The sequence below is a fragment of the Centroberyx gerrardi genome, chromosome 22 (genome assembly GCF_048128805.1).
Source record: "Centroberyx gerrardi isolate f3 chromosome 22, fCenGer3.hap1.cur.20231027, whole genome shotgun sequence".
Lineage (NCBI taxonomy): Eukaryota > Metazoa > Chordata > Actinopteri > Beryciformes > Berycidae > Centroberyx > Centroberyx gerrardi.
Window position 1 is genome coordinate 21331357 of NC_136018.1, and position 12722 is coordinate 21344078.

Genomic DNA, 12722 nt, shown 5'->3' on the forward strand with positions numbered 1-12722 from the left:
ACAAAATCATGTCTCATTCATTGCAGCAAGACAAGGCTCTTATTTGATTAAAAAAGCTGCATTGACCATTGTTACAAACTTTACCCATGTAAATATGAGGGTGTAATGATACAAATCTGTCAGTAGGTGGCAACAAAGCCCTCTAAATAGCACAGGCAAGTGGTACTATTTCACAAAATGTCAGTAGTTGTCAGCTGCTTTCCTTATTCAGCACAAGGAAGAGAAAGGTCGAGACAAGGCCCCTAATAGCAAATGTATGAGAAGAAAAGTTGTTCCTTTCCTATTACACAAGGAGGGCATCAGAGAAAGGCTGTGAGGTGGCAAGTATACTGGGTAGGCAGCTACACACAAGGCACATGTTGGTGATCTTCAAAGCTCAAAAAACACAACGTGGTGAAGGATTAGAGAGGCAAAAACACCAGTTTGGAGAATGACTAGTGAGAGAAAGAAAGAAAGAATGAATGAATGAAAGAAAAATCACTGGGATCCTATTACAATCCTATTAACATTTTGCTGATGCAACGACCCAGTTTCTCACAGGGATCACCGAAGTTTCGTCTTATCTTCCTGTCGAACAGAGCTTCATCTTTTCCAGGTTGATGCTACCTGCACTTGTGGGCTCGTCCATCCCCTGTCCTTGCAGGCAGGGGCTGCGTTTGCCGGGCTTGTGGATGAACGTCGGCTTGTGAGGCAGTAAATCGTCACAGTTTGTGTAGGCCTCTCCAATAACATCTCTGCAGCCAGCGACCTTAGCTACGCCGACTATGGGTTGGAAGACTTTGCTCTTGTATCCCTCCGGGTGGTACGAGAGGAACTCATCCCCGCCGTTGTCATTTTTACCATTTTTGCCTTCGTCGTCGTCATCGCTGTTGCCGATGACTACCAGCTCGGCCTGGATGTCTTCCTCCTCCTCATCTTCCTCAGCGTTCTGGTAGCCCATGAAGATCATGGTGATGGGCTCCGATTCTAGATCCTCTGGAAGGGTGTTGACGAGGTTCAGAGATGCCTCACTCTCTGGGTAGAAGGGTGACTGTCTGTTAGAATCAACTGAGCTCTCTATTGGTGCAACAGGATCATGACCAACTCCAGACTTATGGCTTGCTAGTAAAGGACTCTGACTGTCTACACTCCTGTAGACTGGTTGTATGGGGGTCGGCATTCCTTCAGACCTGGCTGTGATTGAGACCAGAGCTGCTGGGCTGGGACTGCTTGTATCCATAAATCCGTTGGTGAGGCTTCTTGGAGTTTTGGCACCAAAGTGAGGTGATTGAGGCTGTGGAATTAGGTGCTTGCCAGTGTTGGCCTGGCCTGGAATGTGGGACAGGGGTTGCTGGGTTTCTTCTCCCCATCTTTGGGCTCTGTCTCTTGGCATGGTGTCTTGTAGGAAGGGGCCAGGGCTAGGCGTTTTGCTTGGGGTTTTCCAACTTTCAAGCTCTTGACTGAGCTGGCTTTCCTCTCCAAGGTTCTGAGCTCCATTTCTTGATAACATCTTGGTCTGGAAGGGGCTGGGGCTGGGAGTCGGCGTCTGCCTTGGTGTCTTACTGGGTGTCCTGGGTGTTGAAGGCCTACTGGTCGCGGTGTAGGGTGCAGAGTATACCGGTTGGTGGTACTGCACCTCACTGGGCACCTTCTTATCCGTAGCCTGACGTAGCAGCTCTTCCACATCCATGGGAGTCATCTCACCGACCACTCCGTTGTGCATTTTGCGTCCGTCTGGGCGTACCGCATACACTGACTTCCGGCCATCGTCATACACCTTCACCCCTCTGTCCCGGACTGTTTCTGGGGTGACGGTCGCTGTCGAGACCACTTGACTCTCGCCGGTTCGCATGTCATGCTCCACACTGATCTCCATGGCAAACGTAGCTGACGAGAGAATAGAGAGGAGACTGGAATGAAGGTCTTTGGACAGAGTGTTGAAGTATAAAATAAATACGGTTCAATGACTTGACAGACTTTGGAGATTCACATTGTAAAAAAGATCATAAAGATGAAACACTTTCTCTGCGTTTGGGAAACTGGCATGATGCTGCCTTACATAAAATACTTACACATCAGTGTGAACAGCAGCATATAATGGACACAATTATATATGTGCCTGCATATAAACCTCACCAAATAAGTAACTGCACTTGTATAGATAGCTTCCTTTTTCTAATGTATGACTTGAAGTTCCAGGAGCTAAATGCCATGTAAATTTCTGTTCTCTTCTGATTGAAAACCAATTGCCTCACAATTTGCACACTGGTGAAATATGAAATTACAGCTTTTAAAATAGCATAATGGGAGCAGGAGGCGTTTCAGTCAGGTCAGCCAATCTCAAGCAGGGAGACAGCTATGCCTGGAGAACACAAAATGGATGTCTACCTCACAACTGAGTTGAAAGAGACTGAGAGACCCCATGGAAAAGCCACAGCAACCTGTGATCATTGAAATGTTCTGTGGATATCTAAAATCGTCCTAGACTCATTGAAATCATGTTGCATTTCTCTGCTGATGTATACCACTTTTCCTATCAAATTGTCAAGTAATGAGTGCGTATTTGTTCACATTCGTAATAGAACTCATAGCTATAAACTAGTGGTGTAAGGACGGTGTATGATCAATCGTCAAAGCAGCAAATGTTTTACAAATGTGGAGCAGTAGACAATAGTGTGCCTGTACCCTTCTTTTGTTCGTCACCACCCGGCTCTTGTTTTGGAGGGTTTTTTCGGGGTGTCGGCTTGATGGTAAATGGGACGTCTGGGAGTGGCGAGGGAACATAACGCGTCACATCTGAGAAGCAAAATATGACCAGTGAAATAAAGGACTTGCACTTACGATAAATGTTAGAGTATACAAAACAGGTTAGAATATCAACAATAAATGAACATTAAATGGTTAGGTTGTTGTTATCGTTAACATTATTGTTTTGTTATTGTATAATATATTCAAAATGAATTCAGATCATGCAATATGTTAATATAGTCTGGTTAGAATTCAGAAATAAAACCTATGTTAGAAAAAAAAGCATATAGAAATGTTAGCTAATCACAACACACCAAGAAGCCACAAAAGTGTTTACCTGCCTCGAACTCAGCGTTTAGCTCCTATGTGTGAAGATACAGTAGTTCAGGGTCAAAGTCGTGAGGGAAGTAGGATGTCAAAATCACAGCAATGGTACAGGTTATTAAGGCACTTTGATTAATAAGGCACTAAAGCATCAGCAAGGTACCATGTTACAATCTCAGTTCTTTTACTGTGTCTTTAGGTCTAAATCCAGACAGCATTCAAAAGAACCAGAAAGCAAACCATGCACGTCAGTCTTTGTACACCACACACCCACTATCTGAGCAATCCATTTACCTGGCACCTTATTCACTCAAAGCAGCCCCTCGTGAACCACAGCACACCCACACAGTCTCCAGAAAATGCATCTTGTTAGAAACAAGCAGGGAAAAGGAAGAGACTCAGGCAGCATGTTGTAAGTAGAGAGAATTATTTTCATATATTCATGAAAAACCTTAGTATCTAATTGTTAGTTGACAAACCAAACTCTACCTACTGTAGTTATATAACCCACACATTCAACAAAGAGACATTTTGATGTAAATGTGAGAGGCATTTTGGTGTAAATGCAACTTTTTATGACCACCAAAAACACAGTGAAATTAAAGCGGGAATATGCAACTTTTTTCACATTAAAATAACTGGGATAACTGGGATATATTCTACATTATCAGTCTGTGTTTTTATGTGACTGTGTGTATGCCTAAATCCCCCTGTTTGCCTGAAATTGTCTTTTCAATGATGCTAGAGATGTTTTGGGGCATGTACCATTTGCTAGGGATGGGACAATAACTATATTATATTATACTAATATATATTATTACTAAATATCGCACTAAAAAACCCTAAAACCCTAACCCTAACCACAATAACCGGCGACTTGTTGGGAGGATGAATAACAAACCCACCAAATTTATGTTAATATTTTATATTTTTCACAAATATTTTAGCCTACATATTTTAGCCTAAAAAAGCGAAATGTCATGTGATTGATATGAGAAATTAGTTAATGTTCATGTTACAGTACCTTTTTTTTTTATCTGGATAATATCGTATATCGAGCTCATTTTGGCCAAGATAATCGTACTGTGGGCTATAATTTTCATATCTGCACAGGCGTAGTTGTGGCTATCAAGCTGAGGCTAATCATAGCAACAACAACAATGGAGGAAAAGCAGTAGGAAAATAAAGAAGAGCAATGCTAAACGTGTGGACAAAACCTGTTCTAAAAAAACGTGAACGTCAGTGACGGTTTTTCACGCTGGAGGAGACGAAAGGGCTGAGAAGCAACACAGAGCTTCTTATTTACCGCTAGACGGGTAGCATGCTAGCCAGTTAAGCTAGGTTTTCTACGTAGTGAGGTGCTAGCAGTTCATCAGACAGTGTTGGGGCAGGAACTCGACCAACTTAGGGGGAGGAGGAAAGGACTGATTTCTCGAGGCAAGAAGTTGCATATTGTAGCTTTAATATCATCCGCCCCAAAATTGTCAATAAGCAACACACAACAGTGTGCAGCAGTCCCAAAGCAAATAAAAGCAGGCAGAGTATGAAATGGCAGCCAACTGGAGCCTACCTTGATAATGTCCTCAGCTGTCCTCTCCACCTCCTTCAGCCGCTTCAGAATGATTTCCTCGTTGGTGGAGATGTTCAGCTCCTGTGTTTCCAAGTCCTCAATCTCCTTCTCTATTCTGTAGAGTGAAGCATATATTGATGATAAGAGCAAGCACTTAGACATTAGCTTCATAGCGATACTATACTAGAAAAGACAGAGCGGATGGAGTGAAGGAATAGTAGTAAAGAGGCTTTCAATTAGAAGCAAGCATTGCACACTCAGCTTCAATGTAACAGTTCTTTTTGTCATACAAAAAATCTACGTTTTGGCACGTTTTCAGCAAGGTAACAGAAACTACCATGGCTCTTGTATTAAAATGATAGATCAAATTTTCTGTGGTATTTCCCCCCTAAAAATCTATGAATTGAGCACAGCCATAAAAACATGGCTTTGTATTTATGAACACAAAATGTGATTCTGCATTGAAGTTTGCAAATTCGAATAGGTCCTGCATGTCAGGTTGCTTACTGTGTAAATGTGCTGGCAGTTCAAAACCTTGTAACTTATGTAAATTGCAATTTTACATGTTTATTGACATGCTCCACGACTCTTGAAACCTATTAAAAACCTGCTGTTTCGTTTCAAAAACACATGGACCAATGAGAAGAAAAAAAAATCAATCCTGCTCTAAATTCCAGGACAATAGTATTTTGGGAGATCTGTGATTTTTGCCCATCAACAACAATGCTCTTTCCGCGGTTTCATCCCATTTCAGGTGTTTTATTGTCCATCACAGCGGGGTCAGAGTTATTTCCGAGCCCATCCTCTGTGCTGATGGGTTGTTTTGGCCCGCTGATGAGACAGGGATTTTCGTCCACAGATTGCCTGCGTGACTTTATCTGCCAGCTTTGATCCAGCTCAGTGGACAGAGCAGCCCAGGTCTCCAGCACTAAAGGCTTGGCGGTCAGGGTCACTTTAGTTCAATCCTGCTCTGACTAACGCACCGTGGACAGAAAAATTAGGACTCCATTCGCTGTCCCTCGGTGACCAGGTTGGATTCTGGGAAGGGAACTAATGCTTGCCACCTGAGCTTATGCCTGTACTTTGTCGGACGTCTGCACACTGAGACGCTTTCTGTACCTGTCACCTATCTATTTAACTGATATGCTTGTTTCATATGAGCCAAATAGCTGTAGATCATGTGGCGCTGACCTTTTTAACCCTTCTTACAGACAGGAATGAAATGGCTGGGGAGGCAATGTTTAATGTCTGGAACAGAAACACTGAAAAGAGGAAAAGACTGATGAGAGAACATTAAAAACACCCCTCTTCTCTGCTACATTAAATGGAGTTCTTTTAACCATACCTTTTACTTGTACTTTCTAATATATTGTTTTATGCTTGTACTTTATACTTTTTTCTTCACGTTCCTGTATTCTTTCTAATTTTTATACATTTTTGTTAAAATTCTTTACTTATTTTTTATATATCTTTATGTATTTTATATTTCTGTTTTGGTATATTTTCATATTGTTAATATTTTCATTCTTTTTTGTTCCACTGCTGTTATTTTGCTCACCCTCGTAATACTGTGATGCATATTTTAGCATACTTTATGCATTTTCTACTTGACACATTCTCGACACGTTGAAATTGTCAGTTATGTTTAACACCCCTCATTTGCTCTATTATATTGTATCTTCTCTTTGCTCTATCCTATTATCATTTTGCTGCTACAAGCCAATTTCCCCACAGGGATCATTCAAAATTCATTCTTATTGTATCTTATCATGTTAGGGAGCAGATTATTAGGTATACATAGTGTACTTGGTGGTACATACATTCACATTTTATCCTCACATGTATGGCTCATGGTGATACAGGAATGATGACTGACAGTATTTTTGACAGCATATTTATCTGAAATTCATGTATAATTTAAGGATTACACAAGAAAATGGAGTTGGGCAAGAACCAAGAATCTCAGCTGTTGTTGAAAAGGAGTTGTGACTGAAATCCTGCAAAATAAATATATAAATAAAAATAAAGCCCCTGGACAAATTGCATCCCTTGAAATTTAACACGTCCTTCCTTTGTGCTTTTACTAGAATACACTGTCTACTAGCAATTCCCCTCGACAATGCCTAGATTTGTAAGACTATGGAGGGTGTAATCTTTGTGTGTGTGTGTTTTAGTGTGTGCAGACACTGGGTCATGGCTAAGTAGTCGGGTTATATAATGAAGGGTGGGTTGACTGTCTGTGAATGGGTGACTGACACACAGCGCTTTTGACAGGGAGTTAAGTAGGTGAAAGTGCTGGACCGTCTTAGTCTGGTTTTAGTCTGGTCTTAATCCCACCGACGCTTCCCACTGTGGACAGCGTACGCACATAATGACTTACATATACACAAGGCATGGCTCGTCCTAATCCCTGGACCAGCTAAGAAAATCTAGGCAGTAGCAGTTCGCTGATTCTTTGAACAAGATTATCTCCTCATTTTTGGGATTGGTGAACTTGGAGGGTGAGTCAGCAGAGGCAAATTGCATCAACACTGACCAAGTTTCTCCACAGTATTGGTGCTGGACTTCAAGAAGTGTATAGTGGTGGGGAAGGAGGATTCTGTTTTCACTCATCTGCTTCAGAAAAAAACAAAATCTCCAGCTTTTCAAGTGTTCCATTGTGTGCAAGCAAGGCAGTTGAAACTCTTCCACATAACCTTGAGTACTTCACATTCTCTATAGTTGGTTCTCCCACAGTGTCCTGCATCAGTATACAAAAGTCTACCACTTCATCAATCCTAGTGGAAACACCTCTGATGCTTGTACAGCTGTCAGGCACAAGGTGGCTTTCTATTCATGACTGCTGTGTGCGCATACTAAACCAGTGGGATGAACTGAAACTCCATTTTCAATTGAGCAAAGACGAGCAAACATGCAGTTATTGCTTCAGGCGTACTGTGATCCTGTCAACAAACTGTACCTAGAGTTTTTAATACCTTTCCTTCAGAAGTTCAGTAGGATCAACAGATTGTTCCAGCTGGATACTGGAGATGCATTCTGCTCTTGTTCTTCTATTCTCTTATTTCCAGAGTGGTACGGCCTGAGAAAACCGCCCACATCAAATGAACAACTCCTTGAGATCGACTTAGCCGACCCGAGTGTTTTGTTGCTGGTGGAAGCAATTAACTGTGGAGTCGTTTTTATGTTGGCGTTGAATGAAGCCAGAAAGGACAACTCGGTTGAAATGAACATGAAGAGCAGGAGCCGAGTCTTCTTACTGGACGCCTCCAAACAAAAAGTGCAGCAGAGGCCTCCTGCCAACATCAAAACCAGTTTCAGTTTTCAGTCCATCTGTTACTCTGTCCCAAACGAAACCACGACTCAGCTCAGTCTCAATGCTAATGCTATACACTGGGGATCTTGTGGCTCTAGAAAAGCAGCACCAAGCAAGTACGTACCAACCATGGAAATCTAAGGAAGACATCAATGCAGAGCAGTTTGGGGCTGAGGTGCTAAGCTACAGAGATAGTGGAGAGCAGGCCTTCAAAGAACTTGTCATTTTTACACTGTTGTTGCTGGCAATGCCCTTGAGCAACGCTGATGTAGAGTGTTCTTATGGTCTGAGATGACCAGGCCTAACCCTAAGCCTGACTGACTGACTGACTGACAAACAATGTTGGGAGGTTACCTGTGGATGTTGCTCTGCAGCTGGTCGCTCTGCTGCTGTTCGTCCTGAGCCTGGAGCCTCATGGCCTCCTGCTCCTCCTCCGACTGCTGGCTCAGACCGTCCATCAGCCACTGCTCCCTCAGGGCCTTCTTCTGTCAGTTACAAACAAACAAACACACACACACACACACACACACACACACACACACACACACACACACACAGAGCAACCTCAATGTTAGCGCTTCAGTAGGGTTTGGCCTTGATTTGAATCTGCCAATAGCTGATATTTTGCACTGATTATTATTAAGTATCTTTAAGTTGGACCATTTCATGGCAAAAAAATCCACAAGAATTCCAAGTATTCAGTGTTTCCCTCAGAATTTTACTCTTGGCTGGGTGGACAGAGCCTCTGAAACAGCATTTAGACCATCATTTGACAATCTCCACTGAAACCAATAATAATGATGAAACATATTGACGTACTTGTGTGGAATCTGATTAAAATGTTGCATTAGAATCAGTTGAGAAGGGAATGTGAATCACATGATGTGTTGGTGACTTCTGCTCTCTATATCCATTTTCACAGTCACATTACAGGGTTGTGACACTCATTTTAGGAATGGACAAATGGTTCTTAATATTGCTAGTAAGTTAAATCCAACACTTCTCTATCTGTGAGTACTTTATCTTTGACAAGAACTAGTTTAATATGACAAATGTGGTGTTAATATAGATGAAACATACTAATAGTTCCATCAGTGTTGCAGCGAAATACTTCTTACTGGGAGTAATACCCACATTACAAAGTTATATAATGCTATTGCTATTGCAGGGGGGATTCCAGTTAATATTTGTGAACATCAGATATTAAGTCTGGAGCTGCTGTGTAGACAGTGAATGGGAAAATTTGTGTATGTCTGAGTTTGAGCAGAAATGAGACTGAGTTTATTGCAGTGTTATTAGTTCTGAAACAAAATGAAATTGCCCAAAGTTAAACCCGGAAAACCTCCAGGGAGTCTCTACAATCCCTCTCTGTTCCCTGTCTGCCTGCTGGCTGATGGAGAAACATTTCTACTCTATGGTGATGCTGAAAGCTACCTTTATGTATTGGAGTTTTAATTTCTCCTCCTCGATCTGTCTCCTTTTCTTGGCGATATCCTCCTGGACTCTTCTTTTGTCCTGTGGGAGCAATTCAAACACGTTTATAAATGTAAAGGCACATTTTATAGCGTGGAAAATATTCCACCTGTTGTCGTTTCATGCTGAGGCTTCAACCTTGAGCTGACAGCTGCTCATCTATGGCCATAAATAGCTAAAGAGCAACAGGACTTTCATGACCTCACCCAACCTACCTGTTGCTTGTATATGTGTGTGTGTGTGTGTGTGTGTGTGTGTGTGTGTGTGTGTGTGTGTGTATGTGAATGCCTGTGCACCTGTTCACTACAACCCATAAACTTTCCTTACTATAAATAACAAGCCTCCTGGAAAAGATTACCTTATCTTCTTTAAATTCCATGTCATATCTATTAAGTTAGTTTTCTTTCCGTATAATAAAGGCATATTTCACCATTTGTACTGCTAGATAATCACAGAGAAAAAAAAAAGAATAATGACTATTATCATTAACCTAAACACAAGCCCTTTGTGTTCCTGGATGTCACACGGGGGTCACTGTAACCTAAAATTAGCCCAGTCCTGGATCAGCGTAGCACTATAAGCCCCAGTGAAAGGGGATAGCCCTGATGACGTCTGCTGGTATTTATAGCCCCGTCTCCGTCTGGGTCTCTGACTCTCTGTGAGTGATGTAAGTTTGCTGAAATGTCTGGACCATGACAGCTATTTGATAGAGACAAGGCCTCTTAGCACCAAAGATAATTAACTGATCAAATGGTGCAAATAACCCGTCGTTTTTGTTTCGAGCTGCTCCCCCCTACGTATCAGGGGGGGGGGGGGGGGGGGGGCATCACATCTTTTCAGGGGCCCCAGAATTCCTTGCAGTGCCCCTGCTTGGCAATCACAGAAATAATCTAACTTTCACATCCTTTCCTGTTACTGTCTTAACACTCATTGTATTGGTCTTAGTGGCAAATCCCATCCATCTGGCGCTCTAAGCAGGTTAGACAAGGCAACAGTAAACATGTCGCCCCCCCCCCCCCATGAATGATGCAATCCCCCTAACAAACATTTCAGTTTGACCTGTAACACACACACACACACAAATTTCATAGGGGGCAACAAATGCTAAGAATCATTTTTGAAATACATAGTTATCGAAACTAAAGGCCTTGTCAACATTTATAAGATTCTGTGAGATGGCAAATTAGAATTCCCTTATGAAAGGGACTAAGTAAGTAATTAGACAAAATATAGTTGTTACATAAAAAACTACGAGGGCAATGAGAGAGACAGAGATTTGACACTGGTTTTCTCTCTATTTGCCTTGGTTTATTTGTCTCTAGCTGGAGCCAAAGCCAACACTGAGCAGTAAATACTAGTCAAGGTCAGGTGGATGATAATCTCTTTCCAAAACCATAGCTCAAAATATTGGCAGGCTATGTTCATTTTTGTTGCATTTTGAATTCTTTTATACTGTAAAAGCTTAAAATGGGAGCGGGAGGTGATGCCTACACACTCTGATGGACTGACTTCTTGTCTAGTTCTGAGCCTCTGACCTTCACATCTACAGCCAGATCTCTGAAAGTTGTCCTGTACAGCTCTCCCATCCTACGAAAGTTGTCCTGTACAGCTCTCCCATCCTACAAGCAGACACCCACACTCTTTATTTTCAGACACAGCTTGGAAATGACTCCTCATTCAGTGCTGCATCGAGATCCTGTTCAGACTGTTCAGCTAAATATCAGGGTATTCAACTGCTAGGGTTTTTAGATTCTCTCGAGAGCTGTTTCATCATGGCTCATCCTTTATATGAGCTGGGTCCCACTCCAGAATATATTTGAGTATATCAATTATAGGTATCATTAGTGAAAATAATCTCTTTGCAACTAAGATCTAAAACATAGCTCAGAACATAGGACCTTACTTATGTGTTACTGTCAGTCCTTGGATCAATAGCTCAATCAGGCTTTTTAATAATGAAATAAATGTCTTCATTACAACAAAAAAACAACAAAAATACATCAACAGGGGGCACCAAAATGTCAACTTTTCAGGAACAAAGAAATGCAGCCTTGATATTAGCTTGACCACCATGCATTTTTAGGTTTATTCAATGGGGTTTTGAAAAGGTTTCATAAAGCCAAGGGTTGTGGAATTTTCTCAAACTCATGACATTGTAGTTACATGATATGCATCCTAGCCTGCTTCACCACACAGTCTCTATTCTACCATTACTACCTGTAACAGAGGGCTGGTTCTTACCGTGATGGCCTGGAGTCTCTCCTTCAGCAGGTCAGCCTCCTCCATGATGAGCCTGCAGGACAGAGAATGCACAAGCGTCAATGAACTGGAAGAGAGTGCCAGAAGGGGATTATACAGCATCAAAAGAAAAAGAAATTCCTCGTGATATTCAAATTAGGATCTGGTTCACAACTCTGAAGTCAGCAATATAGGTCAAGACTTTTCAAGAACGAGAAATACACTATGAGCCAAAAGGAACACTGCCAATGAAGGGCAGAACTCTGCCAATATCCACTTTTCAAAATTCAAAAATGAGCCTTCAAAAAAAAAAAAACATCATCAATTCAGTAATGCCAATTGCTATCACGACAAAGCCCTGCAATACCAACAGTTGAACAAAGATCAGAGTCCTCTTTAACATCTGGCTATGAAGCTCTACCAGTTCCTCTACCAGCTGGTTCTGAAGCTCTACCAGTCCTTCTACCAGCTGGTTCTGAAGCTCTACCAGTCCTTCTAACAACTGGTTAGGAAGCTCTACCAGTCCCTCTACCAACTGGTTTTGAAGCTCTACCAGTCCTTCTACCAGCTGGTTAGGAAGCTCTACCAGTCCTTCTACCAGCTGGTTATGAAGCTCTACCAGTCCTTCTACCAGCTGGTTAGGAAGCTCTACCATTCCTTCTAGCAACTGGTTCTGAAGCTCTACCAGTCCTTCTACCAGCTAGTTAGGAAGCTCTACCAGTTCATCTCGCAACTGGTTCTGAAGCTCTACCAGTCCCTCTAGCAACTGGTTATGAAGCTCTACCAGTCCTTCTACCAGCTGGTTCTGAAGCTCTACCAGTCCTTCTAACAACTGGTTAGGAAGCTCTACCAGTCCCTCTACCAACTGGTTTTGAAGCTCTACCGGTCCTTCTACCAGCTGGTTAGGAAGCTCTACCAGTCCCTCTAGCAACTGGTTATGAAGCTCTACCAGCCTTCTAGCAACTGGTTAGGAAACTCTACCAGTCCTCTACCAGCTAGTTCTGAAGCTCTACCAGTCATTCTACCAGCTAGTTCTGAAGCTCTACCAGTCCTTCTACCAGTCCCAGCTGAATCTGA

General features: G+C 42.2%; 1 protein-coding gene across 1 annotated transcript; it reads right to left on the minus strand.

The window, feature by feature from the left end:
- Nucleotides 1-559: 559 nt before the first annotated feature.
- palmdb (palmdelphin b) lies at nucleotides 560-11693 on the minus strand. Its single transcript, XM_078291552.1, has 7 exons — nucleotides 11649-11693; nucleotides 9369-9449; nucleotides 8289-8419; nucleotides 4622-4736; nucleotides 3065-3089; nucleotides 2665-2742; nucleotides 560-1866 (listed from the first exon to the last, which is right to left on the minus strand). Exons 1-7 carry the CDS (start codon nucleotides 11691-11693, stop codon nucleotides 560-562), a joined length of 1782 nt encoding a protein of 593 aa, XP_078147678.1.
- Nucleotides 11694-12722: the final 1029 nt, after the last annotated feature.